At 34.6% G+C, this 21,307-nt stretch overlaps 1 protein-coding gene across 1 annotated transcript in view; it reads left to right on the top strand.

The window, feature by feature from the left end:
- The window catches only part of LOC306662459 (disintegrin and metalloproteinase domain-containing protein 18-like), a gene marked incomplete at both ends in the record, with an annotated part of 161,443 nt that extends 156,926 nt beyond the window's left edge, over window positions 1–4,517 (top strand). Inside the window, one exon of the mRNA XM_079142167.1 lies at window positions 4,354–4,517. Within this exon, the coding sequence (XP_078998293.1) occupies window positions 4,354–4,517 (164 nt within the window). The remainder of the gene's footprint in view (window positions 1–4,353) is intronic.
- Between the last annotated feature and the right edge of the window lie 16,790 nt (window positions 4,518–21,307).

The following is a 21,307-nucleotide window of genomic DNA, read 5'->3' as shown; positions in this document are numbered from 1 at the left end:
AATAGGTTGTTCATTCCTTTGGTTTGTATCTCTGTGCCTTCCTCAATCCTGATAATTCTTAAATTTGGTCTTTTCATGATTTCCCATCTTCTCTGTTTGGTCAACTTTATTTTCAAGATTAAATATTTTGTCTTCATTGTCTGAGGTTCTGTCTTCCAAGTGATCTAATCTGTTGGTGATGCTTTCCATTGAGTTTTTTATTCGGTTTATTTTTTTCCTTCATTTCAAGTATTTCTGTGTGTGTGTGTGTGTGTGTGTGTGTGTGTGTGTTTTGAGAATCTCTATCTCTGTTGAATTGATCTTTTGCTTCCTGTAGTTGTTCTTTCAACTGCTTATTGGAGTGGTCATTCATTGCCTGCATTTGCTCTCTTATCTCATCCTTTGCTTCAGAAATTATTTTAATTATATATATTCTGAACTCCTCTTCTGACATTTCTTCTACCATGCTGTTACTGGATTCTATTAATATAGAATCTAGGTTTGTTTGGAACATTTCTTCCCTTGTTTTTTTCGTGTTGTTCATGTATCTTCCTCTCTGCAGTGCAGATCTGGGGTCTTACAGTTTCCTCCCTATAGGCTTATATTGACAGTCTAAGTTTCAGAAACCTTTTCTTTAAGGGGGAGATCAATATTAGCAGTGCCCAGTACAGACAGTATGCAGCCTTAAACCAAATAGCTCCTATGAAGACATTAACAATATTGTCATAATAAATGAAGAGGATAAGTTCAATTATTAATTACAGTCTAGCAAATAGATTTGCAATAAGGTCTGCATTTTCTAATGGAGTACAAAGAGGATGAGTAGGGGTGTAGGATGTTACTGTTAATGGGATAAGGAAAGAGTATAAAGAAATTCTAGATCATAGAAACAGTGAAAATGTAATCAAAAGAAGTTGGTTGCTAGCATGAGAAAAGGGAGAAAGACCCTGAGGAGACAGATAAACAAAAGGAAAATAGAGACAGTGAGAAAAATAAAGAAATAGAAACTTAAAATTTTTCAACAAGGAGAAAAAAACAGAGAAATCTACACTATAACAGTCATATAGTATTCAATCCTCACAGTCTTCAGTAGCCTGATGCATGAGAGGTACCTGACAGTGAGCTTCCGGTCTCCAGTAGGCATCTCACGATGAAATTTGCCCCACCTAAAGGTGGCTGCTTCCACTTCCAGGAAAATCCAACATGGCCACACTGGCTTCCAAATGTGTTGGCAAATGGGGAGCTGCAGCTTAGGACAGTGGGCTTGGTCAACTGGGGTTCCTGGAGGTGGGGTGTGTCTGTCCAGCCCGGGATCCTGCAAGTCCTGGCTATTGTCTGAAAATGGTGGCAGCCATGTGTAACCAAACCTGTGGATAGTGGACTTCCAGGCAACAGCAGGCAGCTGGCAATCTGCCAGCAGTCTGTGGTAGGTCTGCAGGCTACCAGTGGATAATCAGCAGGTGGACCTTGGGCAGTAGGTGATAAGTAGGTGAAAGGCAGGTGATGGTCAGGCAAGAGGCAGGCAAATGGGCAAATGGCAATGATAAGCGCCAGTGAGCAATCTGTACTTAAAAAGTAGTCCATATGCTGGTGGACTGCAGTTAATCACAGTGGACAAATGGGGCAAACAGCAGGGGATTAATAAGCAGCAAAGACTGCCTCACAGAGAAACAGGTATCTTCTACCTGAAACCCAAGTTACAGAGTAACAAGGAATACAGCCTCCCTCTAGTCCACCATCTTGGATCTTTTTTTTTTAATTCAAGAAACAGTAAAAAGTCTAAAAAAATTAAAAAATAAAATACATAAAAACTTACACAATGAGGGTACAAAGAAAGAAAATATTTTGCATAGCTGTGCAAAGTATTTGTGTTTTAAGCAAAATGTTAAGAGACAAAAAGATTAAAAACATAGAAATTTTATAAAATAATAAGTTACAATAATCTAAGGTTAATTTATTATGGAATCATGTTTAAATAAATTTACTGAAGCCCTACTGTACAGGGTTTATTAATTCGTCAGTAGTCCTAATCCTTCACATTCACTCTCTGACTCACCCAGGGCAACTTTCTGTCCTGCAATTCCATTCATGGTAAGTGCCCTATACAGCTTTGTCTTTTCTTTCATCTTTTTTAATATTGTATACACTGAACCTTTTCTATATGGAGATATGTTTAGATAACCAAATTCTTATTGTGTTACAGTTTTCTCCAGTATTCAGGGCACTAATATTCAGTACACATTTGTAGGTGAGGAGCAATAGAATATAATACATAGCCTAGGTATGTATTTTAGGATGTACCACTTAGGTTTGTGTAAGTACAATTTTGATGATTGAACAATGAGAAAATCACTATTGATTTTTTTTTTTTTTTTTTTTTTTTTTTTTGGGTGCTGGGGATCGAACCCAGGGCCTTATGCTTACAAGGCAAGCACTCTACCAACTGAGCTATGTCCCTAGCCCCTATTGATGCATTTTTAAGAATATATCCCAGTTTAAGTGGCATAAGACTGTATACATAATAATTATTTTATCTTCCTAATAAATAGACCCTTTTATCATTTTATAATCCTCTCCTTTGTGTCTTGTAACAGTTTGTCTCGTGGTGTATACATTTGTCAAATCTCATATAATTGTGGAAATACTTGCATTTCATTGTATTTAAAAAAATATGAAAAAGGAAAATACCAAAGAAATGCCATAGCCAAGACTCTCATTTTCTATTAATGGGAATATAATTGTTACAAGTACTTAAGAATATCACTGAAATTATTTATTAAAATTGAATAAAATATATGTTATGAACAAGCTTTGCCACTCTCCGGGTATGCATGTGTAAAAGAAAGGCTAACATGTTAATGAAAAGATATGTAATAGAATATTCATAGCATCACTATTCATAATACCAAAATGGCAAAGTACACATATACTCTATGGAACAGAAGGCTTTACTAGTTGCTATTTCTTTGCAATGATATAGTATCCACAAATTAGAATGAACTTTTTACCAAAATAAGCAATGATGAAGATGCATCACAAAAGTCAGCAATATCAAACAAAAAAATTTCAGATGGATTAAAAGTACATACAGTATAACCCCATTAATATAACATTTAAAATATGTCAAAAATGATTCATGCTTTTAGAGGCCAAAGTAGTGATTTTCCTTGAGAAGAAAAATGTAGCCTTAGGAAGTTCTAGGTGCTTCTGGTAATGTCATATTTCTGGATTTGATGCTGATTACATAGTCATGTTCAGTTTACAAAATTCTTTGAGTTGTAATAGTATATACATATTTTTGTTAATATGTTATATGTTACACTAAAAAATAAATCAATGATAATCAGAAAAACCAATATATGTAGATCATACATTATATCTATAGATATATATATCTTTATGTATGTAGATTATACATATATAACATATATATAATATATGGGTTCTGTTTGCATCCAGGATAGTAGGTATATGCATATTAATTTTGTTGATGCATTGTTAATTTTACATATTGATATATTGTGTATTTTTCTGAATTATGTAATGCCTCAGCTTTTAAAAAATGCAAAAAATAGTGAAAGGGCAACACTGTTATAGAATGTCAACAAAAGGGGAAATATATACACATACTATGTGTAGATACACAGATATAGATATTGATACAAGATGGAAATATTTTCTTGCAAGGAGAGAAACTAATTTAGCAGGGAGTGGCTAAAGTTTTTTACAATTTTTTTTAAGTTTAGTTTATGTGTTTTTAATACAGTCTTTGAATTTTTTATTTAAATTAATATTATTTTTAACTTTTACATAAAACATAAAAATTATACATACTAATGGGGTAACATGTAATGCTTCTATATATATATAGAAATGTGCAATACTTGAATCAAGTGAACCTATCTCCTCAAAATTTATCATTTTTTAATGAAAGCATTGAAAACTTTCTTCTAATGCTTTGAAATACACAGTACACTATCACCATCTGTGGTCATTCTACTGTGCAATGAGCACACTGAAATTTCACACTCTTACCTAACTGTAACTTAGTATCCTAAGAAAGGGAGAGGCTAATCAATGAGAACTTTTAAATTATAGGTGTTACAAATAAACCCAATGTACTCAGTAGCACTCAAAATGTATACAGCACCATAATATTTAAACAAATATGCATAAAAGACAAGTAAGAAATGTATGAATGTGTACCATTATGGTTTTGGAGTTATGAGCTTAAATGTTCTTTTCTTTCCCTTAAAAGTTGCAATGTTTTAAAATTGTGTGTGTGTTTGTGTACACTTATATGATTGAAATAAGAAAAATATAAGTTTATTAAAGTTTCCAACCAACCTATACTTTCTGATGTTTCATTTCTAGATGATCTTTTTCTTAAAAAAGGCTATAATGCACATCGGTACAACTGGCTTATCCTGAGTTTCTATATTATTTTGCCATTTTTTATTACTTTCACCCTTGTTATCATGAAGAGAAATGAAATGAGAAAATCAGGCAACAGAGAGAACACAGAATATGAAGGGTAATTACTACTGTTGTAATTAACTTATTAGGTTAAATTGTACTTAATATGGACCACTGTCATAAATTCATACTTACATTTTATAGTACCTGTTATTTTCACTCATAGTGCTATTTTAATCTAATACAAATGGAATTCTTGCAATTTTGTTTTCCAATAGTTTGTTAGTATATTAAGTCAAGTAAAAAATTTGACTATACTAAAAGTTTTCTTGATGAGTGTCTCACACTGTACTGGGGAGTTTATAAATCAGTGCATTTGGTGCATTATTTTAAGCCTCCTTCTAGTTGAATCTAACTTATGCATTAGATTTGATTTTCTTCAAGGAAAGCCTTTTTTTGATTTAGGAGTTGCAGTAAAATTTTTCTTAGTAAATTATTTTAATTTCATAATGTTTCATCTCAAATACTGTAAAAATAATCTCACTTAAGATTTCCTCTTGAATTATATACTATTTCTTGTAGGTTTGTATATGCTTAGATTTGTACTTTTTTTCTTCTGATGACCAAACATTCAATTAATTGAAGGCAAGAAACTCATATATAAGACCCTAATTGCAGCATCTCAGTCTGTTTTCTGTTTTATAATTATAATACACAGACTGTTGCTATTATTATAATATGCAGACTGGATAATTTATAAGAATAAAGATTTATTCAGCTCACCGTTCTGGAGGTTGGAAGGTCTAACATTGATAGATTTCTTCTGTACTCAGGTCCTTCTTGCTAGTGAGGGGGACTCTCTGCTCAAGGCATCATATGGCAGGAAGGGGCATCCAAGAGACAGAGCCAGAGTGGCTTTTTATGACATAACCACCCTCAAGAGAGCCCATTCATCCATGAATCCATGAATCTATGAGTGGATTATTCAGTTCTTAAGGGGAGAGTTCTCATGACCTAATAAACTCTTGAAAGTCCCACCTGGTTTCACCTCTTAATATCTCACAATGGGGATTAATTTCAACATGAGTTTTGATGAGGATATTCAAACCATAGCATTCACAAATTGTTTCCTCTTCAAAGTATTGTTTTCTTTTAAAGTTGTGGTTCTGGGTCTGTTTCAGGAAGATACTTTCAGTCTTACACACACAATGTGTATTCTTCCAGTAGTGATGGATCATATTCGATGAAAGAGGAAGTAGCTTAATTAGGCTAGCAGCATTTTTTCTGAACAGGAAAAAAAAAAAAAAAAAAAAAAAAAGACCTTGCATGTGATAACCATTGAGGGGATCTTGGTGATGTATGTGCTCAATACATCTCCATAATCCAAATAGCTTTAATTTTTGTTATTGTACAAGTAAAAATTGAAGTGTGCTAGAAGAGAAAGAAGGGGGGAAAGACACTCTCAAGGGAGAGACGGGTCAGATTGGAGAGGAGATAGAGAACCTACTTCTTGTGTCCCCACTTTTTTTGGGATTTTCGGGAAAGTTTCTAGAGGGTCCCACATGAGCAACTTTTGATTGACAGTTGGCTTATATCAGATTTCTAAATCCCTACTGTATTTGCTTACTAATAAGTGTCTAAGTGAAATCCATGAGGGTGAAAATTTATGATTACAATAAGATTAAATCATACACCAAGGACTTAAAAGACAATTGGAATTAGTTTGTTTGTTTTTAGTAGATTTTATGGTAGTCTTAGGCCAGGACACTCTACCTCCTCTTATCAAAGGAGTCATCTTAAATAGACATCTTTTAGCCTAGGGATAATGCTGCAGTATATTTTCTTAAGTTGGAGCAGTCAGTGTGATTTTGTGTAAGTGGTTTCTTTAAAAACATGTTGAGGGCTGGCTCATAAGCTGGGTCTGTACAATTAATGCCTTAATCTCTGTTCTCAGTGCTCATGTCTACTTATTTCACATCATGCTGACTATTTATCCCCTGGTTACTTATTCAATGATTTCACCATTAAGAGAAACTAAGTGGAAAGTACATTGGACCTCCAAGTAAGAAATTTAGTGCACTGTTCTATATATCTATAACCATCAAAAAATTAGAAGACATCAGTATTCCCCCTTCCATATCTCCTGCAAAATATTAAAATTATTCCCAACAATCTATGAAAGAGGATCACGGAAGACTAATAATAGTACATATTAAGATGTTAAATTGAAGCCTGATTGTTTCAAGAGTCAAAATAAATTTAAGCAGTCTAAATTCCTAATTTACAAAGCAGATAATATCAGATTGGATAAAGATTAAGAGAACTACATGGTGAGAAGAAACTCCCTTTAAACTTTGAGTTCTAGTGTACCATTGAAGAGTCATGTGACTATATATAGTAATAATACACTGTGTAGTTCACAAAAATTGGAAAGATTTAGAATATTTTCACCATGAAGAAATGATACATATTTGAGAAGATATGTATTAACCCCATTTAAATAGGTGCACAGGGTATACATGCAACAAAACATCACATGATACTCCATTAATAGGTGCAATTTTTATATTTTTAGGTCTGTTCAAAAGCAAATTAAATTTAACAAAATATCTACAGTTAAAAAAATATATATATACACACCATATTAATACCAACCAAAAGGAAATACTTATAATTAGCATGGAAAGCTATGTTAATATCAGACAAAGTAGTTTTCTGAATAATTGTTTTACATAAAGAGGATAATTCAGTATACCAATCAGCATAATATAGAAATCAAGTCATTATGCAGACACATAATTTTTTTTGTTCTAGTAGCTTGGTTTTGCACACTTGAAACTGTTTTTTGGTTCATGAAAGAATGAGCTACAAATATTGGAGTTTTCAACAAACTTTTCTCAATAATTGATAGAATAAATAGACTGAAAATGTAATAGGAACATAAAAAATTGTGAAAACAGTAATCGCCAGCAGGATCCCTTAGAACATTCTGAGATACATCAGGAATCACATTTTTTTAAGTGTACCTGAAACTTCTGACAAACAAGACTAATTCAGTGCCATAAAAATGTATCAATAATGATTGCACCAATTTTGCAGTCCCGCCAGCAATGTATGAGTGTGACTTTTTCCCCACATCCTCACCAACACTTCTTATTGCTTGTATTCTTGATATTTGCCATATGGCTGGAGTGAGATGAAATCTTAGAGTAATTTTGATTTGCATTTCTCTAATTGCTAGAGATGATGAACATTTTTTCATGTTTGTTGATGGATTCTATTTCTTCTTCTGTGAAGTATCTGTTCAGTTTCTTAGCCGATTTGTTGATTAGGTTGTTTGTATTTTTGGTTTTAAGTTTTTTGAGTTCTTTCTATATCCTGGATATTATTAGTGCTTTATCTGAGGTATATGTGGTAAAGATTTAATCCCATTCTGTAGGCTGTTTCTTCATGTTATTGATTGTTTCCTTTGCTGAGAAGTTTTTTAGTTTGAATCCATCCCATTTATTGATTTTTGATTTTACTTCTTGTGCATTTGACCCAGCTATCCCACTCCTTGGTTTCTACTCAAATCAGCATACTATAGTGATTCAGCCACATCAGTGTTTATAGCAGCTCAACTCACAATAGCTAAACTGTGGAACCAACCTAGGTGTCCTTCAACAGATGAATGGATAAAGAAACTGTGGTATATATACACAATGGAATATTATTCAGTCTTAAAGAAGAATGAAATGACGGCATTTGCTGGTAAATGGACAGTTGGAGAATATCATAACTGAAATAAGTCTATCCCCAAAATCAAAGCCCTAATGTTTTCTCTGATATGTAGTTGCTAATTCACAATAAAGGAGAGGGAACTAGGGAAGAACAGAGTTACTTTGGATGAGACAGAAGGGAGTGAAGGGACAGGAGGGGGTTTGGGGTTAGGAAGGATAATAGAATGAATCAGACATTATTATCCTATCTGCATACATGACTAAGAAGACTGGTGTGATTCTATATCATGTACAACCAGAATGAGAAACTATACTCCATTTCTGTATGATGTGTCAAAGTGCATTCTACTGTCATGTATAACTAATTAGAACAAATTAAAAATGTATCAATAAATTTAAATAGACTTATACAAAATATGTTCTCTGAAAAAAAACATAATTATATTTGCAGTCAACAACAGATACCTGAAAATAAACCCACATATTTGAAAAACAACATGATTTTAAATAATTCATTTGAACAAAATTTGTGGGATATACTTAAAGCAGTACCTTTGGGAAAATTCATATCATTAGTAATTTATATCTGGACTATACAAATGTTTAAATTAATTACCTGAGCTTCTACCCAAAAAAATTTTACATAGGGTAAATTCAACCCAATGTAAGAACAAAAGAAATTTAGGAAAAAAAAACAAAATGGAAAACAGAAATACAATCATATCAGTGAAAAAAAAAAAAAAAAAAAGAAAACAGAAAAAAGAGGCCTATTTCTTTGGAATGATCAATAAAATTGCTAACCCTGTAGTCAGTTTGATCAGATTAAAGAGGGAGAAAAATAAATTACCAATAGCTGGAATGAGAGATAATCCATCATTACTTATCCTATGAACACAAAAGGGATACTGAAGAAATATCGTTAACAGTGTTAATAGCAATAAACTTGATAACTTAAATAAAGTAGAAAATCTCCTGAAAGAAAAAAAAAGTACCAGCAAATCTTTCTAAAAAGAAATGAGTGATTTGAATAGACTTCCACCTATTAAATCAACTTCTTGTTCCAAATCTATCTTTAAGCATATCTCCAGGTCCAGAACAATTTCTTGGTGAGTTTTACCAAATATTAAAGGAATAAATCACATAAGTGCTGCACACAATCTCCAACATCCCTGAAGAGAAGCACTTCCAAACTACTACAAAGCCCAAATTAACCTGATACAAAACCAGACAAATAAAAGGGATAAGCAATCCCTCATAAAAATGAATAGATACATTAACAAAATTAGAGCAAATTGAATCCAGCACTATAGGAACAGAATACTATATTTAAAAAAAGAATAATATACATAAAGTACATCATGTCCAAAAATGATTTATCCAGGGAATACATGATTGGTTTACCTTAAAAATCAATCATATTTTCACGAATTAGACTAAGAATAAATACTATCAATAGATGCAAGAAAAACATTTGATAAAATCAACATAGTGTTGACATCTTCTAATTCTTGGACTTCCTTAATTTTAATTTTAGCTGTGTTCATTTTCTCTCTTGACTGCTTTGCCCTCAGTCCTCAAATATCTGTATCACCTCTCGAGTCCCCTTTGGACATCTTTTCTTTCCACATGCTTCTCTTAGATGATCTTATAGTTCCCATTCCTTTTTGTTGTCTTTTCACATGTTCTAGGGACCTATAAACCAAGAAAACATAAACAAGTTTAAAAGAAAGCCTGAACAGTTTTCTTCAGTTGTGGTGTAGATTTCGACATCAGGTGATAGTCTCAGCTCAACTGAACCATCATTTTACTAAATAAAGTGAGCTTGGGCTTTTCTCAAGTCCAGCAGTGGGAAAGTGATGCAGATAGGGGTGGTTGTAAATTTCATATGTCCACTGCTATGTCCAAGGTCAAGAGGCAAGCCTTGAAAAGTCTTGTTAGGTTCTGGGAAAGTGTTTTCTCTGGCAGTTTCTGTTCCCCACATGATGTGTGTGTGGCCATCTTTCTCCTGTCAGTAAATCTCTAAGGCCCAGAAAGGATTTCTCTCTCTCTCTCTCTCTCTCTCTGCTCTAAAATCTTACCACTCCAAAGTAATTTTTATATATATGTAATATATATATATACATATATATATACATTTTATATATATATATTTAAAATATACATACTTTTTAACCTTTTATTTTGTCATTTTCCCCTTTTCATCAAATGTCTTCAATGAAGATCATGCAGATGAAGTTTTCAGTAGTGCATGTTTCCTGTTTTTCAGGGGAAATCCCACAGCACAGGGAAAGCTCATTCCCTGGCAGGAGTCATGGTTCAGGAAGGAGAGGAAAGTTTGGTGATTTTAGGAGGTGTACATAAAAAAAGGTGTTTATGAGAGATAAGGCTGGAGGGGACTAACACAGATATTTATCTGACTGGGGGAATGGTTCTAAATGTTACAACAGAAACACAAAGTAGTGTGACATTAATAGCTATTTGGTTTAAGTTTTACTTTCATTCTGAAAAAAGTAGAGGTAGTTAATACAGGTGGCTGGACAAAGATAGTATTGGCAAAGGTTTTGTTCATGGATTTACAGAGGTTAGAAATAAAGTAGAACACTAGAAGACAAAAAAATTTCAGAAAGATAAGAAGTAACATTATCAGGCATCCTTGTATCATTCCTCAAAGTGAAGAAACACATCCCCATAGGTAACCAGCTGAAGAAATCGGGCAGAGTTATCATCATTTCTTACATGCTGTAACCAGGTAGGCCGATTCTTTCTTCCCCACTCCCTGCTTCCCCAGAAGTGCTGACACAGTGAAACAGGTTGTGTTTGCTATCACACACACTCCTCCATGTTTTGCTAGTAAATTATCAAGAGCAATTCTGTCATGCAGGATTACCAGGAAAAAAAATACAATGATTTTTGTTTAGTAGCAATATTTTTGTAGTATTTTGGGCTATTTGACCTGTGGTAGTGGAAAAATTTCTAATTGTGTCTTGGTTTATGTATATCCCAATAAGAATAACAAGTATGTGTTGACCTGCCTTATCTTCATGACCTGAAAACATGCTTCTTTTTCTTCTGGATATGGAGTTATGAGGATTTTTCTACTTGAAACCATGATTTTGTGTAGCGAGAGGGGAGAGGGAATGCCCTAAAAGGGAGGTATTCCTTCTGTCAGCTACCTAAACAAGGTTGGACCCATCCTCGAGTTGATGGATCAACACCTATGTCACAGACAAAAATGTAGATTTTGGATTGCAGACACCACCACCAAAGGTAGTTTCATTTATTTCTTTGTTGACCAGGAGGCTAGAAACAAAGTTATCAAAGAAAGGATGGGTGTGGCCACAAAACTCATCTGAATGATATTCCTTTTGAAGTAGTCTGTGGTGTTGTTAATCTGGGTAAAACACTTAGTTGGGAATGGATCATGGATGTCCTGGTGGGTAGTTTTAAACTGAAATAACAATATTTATCTGGTGAATGACTTTTACTTAAAAGGTTAAATCTGAAAGAAAGATCCTTGTGAATTGTGACATTAGGGATGGAGCTGAAATGGATTATAGGAATAATTAAGGGCATGCATTGGTCATGGACCTATTGTGAAATCATGACAGATCCAACAGTGGGTTAAAACCATTGCTTATTTTGTAAAACTTTGGGACAAGTTAATTAAAGCATTGTATTTCCAAGTTTGGTTACAGTTGTATATGGAGTTTTCTGGATTCTAACAGGTAATAATGTTGAGTAAGCAATCTAAAACACAAGGAAGGTGGCCTTCTGGGTGCAATATGCTTGAAATCATTAATACTCATAAGAACAAAGATTATGTTTGGTGGATGAAAATTAGCATAAGGACGAATAATAGGGATACTAACTGAAGCGGTCACAGGAGTTGAGCATATGATTGATTATGCTTATAGAGAATCTGAAATAAGGATTATCAGAAGAAGTCTTCAAGTAGCTAGTAGTGTAAAGACAGGGATTATATTAGTCTCTAAATCAGTCATAGTATCCTGGCCTGGTCTAGAACCTTGGGTGTGTAAGCTGACCAAGGCAGCTATCTACAACTTCTTGACTTGGTTGGCCTGAATGGATTTTGAGTGTTAAGTCATCAACAGGAGCAATTTCCTAGGAGAATTTTAGCGTTTTTTTAAAAATGAGAAACATGAATCCAAGAATCAATACTTGTCAAATTTGCATAGCAAGAATTGGTCATCAAAACCTGATATGGTCTCTTCCATTTAGGGTGGAGTGAGTCCTTGATGAAGTGATGTTTGCAATAAACAAATTAACAAAAACCTGGACACCTGGACAGCATATTGTGAGGAAAGCGATATCTCCTGTGAGCTTGCTGTGAAAAAGATTGTTCTACCATTTGATGATTAGTTTTGAGAGCATTCATTAATTATTTACAGTAATGCGGCAAGTCTCCATTAATCATGGCTGGCACGTTCAGTCTTTAATCAAGCCTCTCTTATTGACCAGTGATGGTCTCAAATAGGAAGGACAGCTTTTTTAACTGGGGGTAGATCTTAATTTTAATAAAACTAAGGGAAGAGGTCTAGTCGAAGGCAACGTAAGTACCTTAGGAAACTTTGCCAATTAAATTTTATACTATCGGTTCATTCCCCCAACCCAGTAGTTCAGGATGAACAGCAAATTGGTCAGATTTTACAGTGATTAAATTCTCCAGTGAAAGGAGAGCCTCTACACTATGTTTTTCTGAAGGAAATCCCCAATTTGATTTTCTGTTTTCTTGTAGCCATTTGCTAACTGCCATAGCCATAGCTCATCTACAGGAAAATCTGACCCAATGAGAATACATACAAAGTAGGACTTAAAAGCTCCAAAAGGGGGGCAGTTGGATAAAGTCCATCTACCATCTTTCAAAGTGCCCAGAAAGTAAAAGAAAATGACTAGTGAAAATGTGAACAGGATTCCCTGAATTATGCATAGGGAATATAATGCAATTATGATAAATTTGTTGAGATACCTTGAAGGAAGATTTTCAAAAATTCTGTTTGACTCATTTGAATCATTTTATCACCATTTCAACAGTTCGTTTAGTGAACATATTCATATATGTATTATTATTATTTTTTGTACTGGGGATTGAATCCAGGGTGCACAACTACTGAGCCACATCTCCAAACCTTTTTGTATTTTATTTTGAGTCAGGGTCTAGCTGTATTGCTTAGGGCCCCTCAAGTTGCTCAGGCTGGGTTTATGCTTGTGATCTTCCTGATTCAGTCTCCCCAACCACTGAGATTACAGGTATGCAGTATCACATCCTGCTTCAGATATGCACTTTTGGAAATAAGGGGGGAACAATTGGCCTAACCAAAGGCTTAACCAAAATCATGAGCAATACCCAAAGCATACCTGCTGCAGAGATGTAAGCTGCTTGTTTTCCTAGTGATAAAATTCAAGCTTAGACGAAGGCATGATATTCTGCCTGCTATGCTGATTTTGCCTGTGGGAGAGACTGTTCCTATAATTTCAGATAAATACACAATAATATATCAATCCTGTAATGCCTGCTATACTATCTAAGGTGAGGCTTATTAGTAAACTCTCTCTGTGTTCTCTAAAGGGATTTCTTGCAATAATATCCCAGGAGTTATGAGTCAATCTGTCATGAGAGGCAGTCAGTCTTGAAAGCAGTAGGGGGACTTCTTTTGAAGGGAGAAGTATTATAGTTGTAAAATTGAGGGTATTATAGTAATTGAGCATGAAACTGGGTAAAGAAAACAAGAGTATCTCATAAGATGTTAATATACTGGCAGGAAGATGTTGTGTGTGGTGGGAGGGTAATAGCTCCTCTGTTGAATGGGGCACATAAGCTTCAAGAGAAGAAAGTCTATATTTATTTCTTCAGTAGTTTGTATGAGTTCTCTAGTTGCAGCAATTGCTCTCATGCGAAGGCAATATGCAGATTGTCCAGGAAGGACACTATTATTAATTGTCCTGAGGTCTTGAACAAATCTGTCCTCAACCATAAGGCTTCTGTACTGGGAGGATGGATGTATTTCATGGCTAGAATGATGTATAGTCCTTGTTGAAGAAATTCTTCAAAAAGGTGCTCAGTTCCCTATATGGCTTTGGGTCTTAAAGCATAGTGGTAAATTGGGAGAGGAAACTAACTTTGGTCATTTTGGATTTTTATCAAAATTAATATAACTGATATCAGTTTTTGTGGTCATGGGAAAGCAGGAAAGGTATTTCAAACAGGGTTGAAAGTTTCCTGGAGTTTGGGGCATTAGAGGAAAAACCAATAGTCAGTCTTTGATTTGAATTCATTAGACTTCATGAAATCCTCAAAGCACATAATTATTTTCCCCTTTTGTGAGTAATATGCATGCAAATAGATTAATTTAGTTGTGTCAGAAGATCCTCAAGTTGGACAACAAAATTTTAAATAATTCTGGGTATACATGTCCATTTTGAGAGGTACCTTTAAGATAAGGATCTATAAATTTTGGACATATAATAAGCAGGTCTTCCAGAGGGTAGTTTCCTATCAGTGTTATTTTTATAAAGACAGATGCCCATTATGAATTTTAAAAAGTGATTTTCACGACCAAAATAGAGGAAAAGGTGTTTTAGGTCCTAAAGTGTGCTAATTTTGAGGGCTACTTCTCCAAAGTATCACCAGTTGGGTTAGTGGACATTCTTTTATGGGTCTTACAAGGGTATTGGAAGTGCCAGGGTGAATGTCCTATTTGGGAACCACCTCATGAGTGAGCCAGAATTGCGTCCTCTGACCAACGATGGGGTATATCTATTAGAAGAATCCTATAAAGAGGCACCACCTCATGGACTCTGAACCCTGAAACTTCCACAAAGAGGCAGGGAGGAACAGATGCCCTCTTCTCTTTGAGGTGAAAACACCCTCCAATATCTTTTGTTGGTCAACTTAAGCAACTTCAATTTTCCAATTGCAATTTTTGAAATGACCAAAAGATGTCACTATGAAGTCAGTGCAACAAGTAGAGCCAAGCTATCATGGAACAGCTTCTGGGACAGATCCATATCAAAAATTTTGCCAAATACTGTTCAGAGACATTTGCTGAAGTTCCACTTACCCATTTTTTTTTGTTTCCTTTTACAAAATTGGAAAGACAACCAATATTTGATTGTTGTCTATAAATATTGCGTGATTGCATGTAAGATATAGAAGCTCAAGTATTTCATGGAAACAAAAATATATAGAGAAAGAAAGAAAGGAAGGAAGAGAGAGAGAGAGAGGAGAGAGAGAAAGAAAGAAAGAAAGAAAGAAAGAAAGAAAGAAAGAAAGAAAGAAAGAAAGAAAGAAAGAAAGAAAGAAAGAAAGAAAGAAAGAAAGAAAGAAAGAAAAGAAAGAGAAAGAAGGGAGAGAGGGAGGGAGGGAAGGAAAAGGGAAGAGAAAGAAAAGCTAATTGCAAAGTTAAAAATTAGAAAAAATACTCCTGGGTTACAATGTTCTTTCCTGCTGTTTAGTTTTAGTTTTAGTTTTTAAATAATAGTCACCCTAATGAATGTGAAATGGTATGTCAATTGTTTTAATTTTCATTTTCATCATGATTAATGCTATTGAGCATCTTTCCTTGTGCTTCTGGGCCACAGGGGATAGGAAATTATTGTTTCATGGGTATGAAATTTCAGTTTTGCAAGATGAAATTAAATGGGACAGTAGTGGTGGTTGCATGACAATATGAATATACTTAATACTGTGTAACTTAAAAATGGTTAAGATGGCAAATTTATTCTATGTGTATTTACTACAATAAAATGTATTATTTGAAAATAAGTAAATTGTGAAACAATTGAAACTAGCATGTTACAAACTTATTAGCCATAAAATGAAAGCTCTTCCCTGTTAACTCCATTTTCTTTCCATGTGTGAACTCCATGTTGGTGAGAGGAAATATATGTCTGATCTTTCAAATCCTAAAGCCATGGGATTTTCCAAGAAAAAAATTGTTCAAAATTGAATAAATAAATGGTGTTTTTGTTTTATGGTTATTTCATACTTGTAATTTTTGTCTGGTTCTTAGAATTATAAATCAATACTAAAATCATGAAACCATACACTTTATATTTAGCTCTTTGCTTGGAGTAGGAGAGTAAGTATTCTTTTTTATTTTGTCTTTGTTTTTTTTTTTAATTTTTTTCTTTGTTCTTTGTGAGAGTAAGTATTCTTAGAATCAAACTTGACAATATAGAATTGATTTTTTATTTTTTGAAGTTTGTGTGTTTTGAACTAAGACTTAAAGTAGAACTCTAGAAGTAGATATGATTTAAAATAGGTAACTCCTAATAAACATACTGAGAAATTTTTTTCTTTTCCTTTATTACAGTAACTCAGCTATTGTACCAGAAAGCTAGGATGTCAAGTATTATTAACATTGTCAAGAAGTTCACCACCAAATGGCCTAACAGAGAAAATGTGCTTTATAACCCGATGTTACTCCCAAATGCATTTTAAATGTCAGCCTTTTGGAAAATAAAGCCCACATAGACAGCAGGCTCCTATGTATCAAAGGCAGCTCTCTGTGGGTGGGTGTTCCTGGGGCAGCAAGTGGACACTGGCCTCTGTGTTCACAAAACTGGGGCCTGGACCACTGAGTCCTTCATAACCCCACTGCCCTTTGACTCAGCTCCACCTCTACTGTCCTAGCAAGAGCCTAGGAAACAATGGCTGCAGCCTGCCACAATTCAGCCCCGAAAGTCCAGCAGAGTGTCCTGGCTGTTTGGTGCTGTCTCTCCTTCTGGACTTTTTAAGCCTGGGCAAACTGGCTTTCCCCAGTGTTGTAAGAGAAGAGTCCTGCTGGATGGGGGCTCCTTTCACGGTGCCACATGGTGAGGAGAGATTTTCTCTTCTTGGTCCGAAAGTTCAGACCAGGCTGAAGGGTTCATTACTGCCCAGCTTCAGTGCCCAAGAACCTTGGGGGTCCTGATGGACCTGATGGTTTGGAGGGTTCAGTGCATAACTGGGGCACTTGTCCCTCACTTGAACTGCAAAAGAAAGTGCACTTCTTCTGGGGACATGGAGGAGAGAGCCTGATGGGGTCTGAGACCTAGCGTCCACACTTTTTCCACTCAGGGCTGAGGTCAGTAGGTCACAAAGTTTCTCTGGACTATAGTGGGGCAATTCTCTAGCTCCTACAGCAACTTTTCCCTAAAATCAAAGTACGGTTTTATGGTGCTTATGGTGTATATGTGTGTGTGTTGAGGTTTGGAAGTTGAGAGATAAGAAAAAAAGTAAAGGAAGAATGAGGATGCGGCTACACACTGAGAAATGCTGCTTTAGTCAGCTTTTATTGCTACTGTGACTAAAAGGATCTGATCAGTACAATTGTGGAGGAGGAAGAGTTTATTTGAGGGCTCATGGTTTCATAGGTCTCAATTCACAGAGAACTGACTCCATTCCTCAGGATTCAGGGTGAGGCTGAACATCATGGCAGAAGAGCATGGCAAAGGGAAGCAGCTCTCATCATCAGGAAGCAGAGAGAGAGAGAAACTCCACTCTCCAGACACAAAAATACATAGCCCATACCCATGCCCCCAATGAGCCACTCCCTCCAGCCACACCCCACGTGCCTCCAGTTACCACTCAGTTAATCCCATTAGGGATTAATTCACTGATTGGGTTAAGACTCTTATAACCCAATCATTTCTCTTCTGAACCTTCCTGCATTGTCCTACACGTGAGCCTTGGGGGACACCTCCCATCCCAGCCATAACAAATGTCCTATTTTGTCTACCACAGATTCTGAAACCCAGTTCTGCAAATTACAGTGCCATAAAAGATAGGAGAAAACACCGAGGAAGAAGATGTTTTAATACAGATAGATGAGTTTGTAGGGGTCATAATCTCAAATCTTAAAAACAACTCATCCTGGTGGATTCTATTTCCTCTAACTTTCAAAGGAGTAAGGAGCATTCAGAAGTGAAAAGTGCCAGAGCACTGATTTAAACTGACTCCAGTTGGTCCCAGAACCCATGAGTGAGGCTTAAAAGAGAAACTATAAACCAGCAAATTTCTCAGATTATTTAACTGTTTGATTGATAGATAGCCTGAGGCATTTTATATTCAGATCCTTGTAATTAGAAAGTTTAGCAAAGAATACATGGACCCCCCAAAATGGATTAATATGTATGACAATGGTAAAAAAACTGAACTTTGTTAAAGGAAATGATGTTTCCAAGTCTCCATTACTTTTAAGTTATATTTCATAATTTACCTAATTTCTTTGTATCTTTAATTTCCTTAACAATAAAATGGGTAAGATAGATTCCTCCTTAGCTCAGAAGTATATTATGAGATTTTATGAAGTACTTAGCCATCATGCATAAAACTTATTGTTTTTGTTATCGTCAGTAAGGTACAGATACATTATGTTGTTCGAATGCAACTGTTTGGCCTTAAGGAACTGTATATGCAGTAAGGCCATTACCTGATATCTATACTGTGGAAAGCAAATTATATATATTTATTCTCAAACAACAGATAAAGGAAGGATACCATGAGAAATATTTTATTGGTTTGTTTCCTATATAGTTTGTAACAAGGTATTAAAGCCCATTATTGAGTTTGATAAATAATAAGCAATCAATACAATATACCAAATTACCAGAATTAAGAAAAAGATCACATGACAATCTCATTTGATACAGATCAAACGTTTAACAAAATTCAATATGTTTTAATGCTAAAAATGTCTAAGCTAGTAATGGTTGGAAATTTTCTCAAAATATTTAAATATGTACGTATGTGTGTGTATACATACATACACATAAAACCCACAGTAAACATAATACTCAACAGTGAAAGTCTGGAAACATTTCCTGCAAGAATATAGAAAAGATGCCTACCTTACTATTTTATTTAGCATAGTACTAGAAGTTCTAGTCAGACCATTAGGCAAAATAAATTAAAAAAATTAAAAAAAAATTTAAACTTAAGAAAATAAGTTTAACAAAGAAGAAATAAAAGAAAAATGCAAATCGGAAAGGAAAAAGTCAAAATGATCTTTGTTCTCAATATTATGATCTGACAGATAGAAAAACTCTGAAGTTTTCACACATACACACATTACCAGATATAAACAAATTTATCAAGGGAGTAGGATCAAAATTAATAGTTAAAAAAATCAATTGCATTTATAAACACTAACAATGAACAATCCAAAAATTAAGACAATTCCATTTATAATACCATCAAATAGAATAAAATGATAAAGAATAAACTTATGCAAGGAAGTAAAAGACTTCTACAATGAAGACTACAAAACATTGCTTAAAGAAATGAAGACATGCTGGGTACAATGGTGCATTTTTCTAATCCCAGTGACTTGGGAGGCTGAAGCAGGAGGACTGCAAGTTTGAGGCCAGGCTCAGCAATTTAGCAAGGCCCTAAGCAACTTAGCATGACTCTGTCTCAAAATGAAAAATAAAAAGGGTTGGGAATGTAGCTCAATGGTAATGTGTGCCTGGGTTCAATCCCCAGTACCAAAAAAGGAAGAAAGTAAAAAGAAATTCATACATAAATAAAAGGTAGCCCATATTCAGGGATTGGGGAATAATTTTATTATGATGTCCCTAATACTTAATCTACAGACTCAGAGCAATCCCTACCAACATCTGAATGCTTCTTTAGCAGAAACAGAAAACCCATCCTAAAATTCATATTGAATCTCAAGGGATCCTAAGTACCCAAATCATATTGAAAAATAACAAAGTTAGAGGATTCAGACTTCCTGATTTTAAAACTAGCAATATATCTAGAGAAATCACTACAGTTGGTACTGACATAAAGACAGACATAAAATAAAGGGACAGGACAGAGATCAAAGAAACAAATTCTTTTGAATATGGTCAAATGACATTCGTGGAGGGTGCCAAGAACAATCAGTAAGGAAAAACACTCTTTTCAACAAATTGTGCTGGGAAAACTGGATATCCATATGCAAAAGGCTGAAGTTAGATCCTTAAAACCATGTACAAAACTTTACTCAAAAAGGATCAAAGATTTAAATCTAAGGTCTAAAACTAAAAGTATTAGAAGAAGCCTGACATAGCAGTGTATGCTGGTAATTCCAGCTACTCAGGAGATTGAAGCAGAAGGATCACAAGTTTGAGGCGAGCCTGGGAAGATTATTAAGACTTTATCTCCAAAAAAAAGAAAGAAAAAAAGAAAAAAAAGGAATGGGGAAGTGGGGAAGTAGCTCAGTGGTAGAGCACCATTGGCTTTTATCCCCAGTACCACATGTATGCACATAAATTATTATTCAAAAACAGGACAAAAGCTTCATGACATTAGGTTTGACAGTAAATTCTTGGATGCAATACTGAAGGCAGAAGTAAAATAAAAAATGGGCACATTTGACTTCACAAAAATGAATAAGTGGGCTGAGGAAGTGCTTAAGGCTCCAGGTTCTGTTCCCGGTACTACAAAAACAAACAAAAATGAAAAAGTTCTGTAAATCAAAAGACACAGAATAAAAAGACAAGTAATGGAATGAGAAAAATATGAGTCAAATCCTATGAGATCAATATCCAGAATACATACAGATCTCCTAAAATGCAATGCAAAAAAAAAAAAAAGTTCAAAAAATGGACAAAGGGCTTGTAGACATTCATTTAAAGGAGAAATAAAAATGACTAATATTCACATAAAAAGATGCTCAATATCATGAATCATTAATGAAATACGAATCAAAACCACAATCAATACATTTTATGCTCAAGACAAGACTAGTTTCAAAAAAAAAAGAGGAAAAAGAGAAGTCCAATAAACAATGTGGAGAAATTAGATTCTTGCACTCTGTTGATGGCAGTGTAAAATGGTACAGCCACCACAAGAAGCAGTATGACGATTCTCCCCAAAAATTAAAAATATAAGTACCAATGAAGAGAGCTCTTCCACTTTTGAGTACATACTAATAGAATTGAAAAGAGGGTTTCAGGAGATAATTTGTAGACCCATGTTCCTAGCATCATGATTCTAGTCTGTTTAGTGATTGGTCTATGGATTATAATTAATATCAATTTAAAACCATGTAATTTGGATCAATACCAACTTAATTTCAGTTGTATGCAGAGTCAGTTTCTATGTAGCTTTGTTCTCTCCATTGTTTGGCCTTATTTTCACAAATGATATTATATGCTCAGCAACATAGGTTTATAATTATTGCTTTACGTAGTTATATTTTAAA

Source organism: Sciurus vulgaris (genome assembly GCF_902686455.1).
Source record: "Sciurus vulgaris genome assembly, chromosome: 5".
Classification (NCBI taxonomy): domain Eukaryota; kingdom Metazoa; phylum Chordata; class Mammalia; order Rodentia; family Sciuridae; genus Sciurus; species Sciurus vulgaris.
The sequence above is the reverse complement of the archived record's forward strand: the minus strand, read 5'-3'. Positions and strand labels throughout refer to the sequence as shown.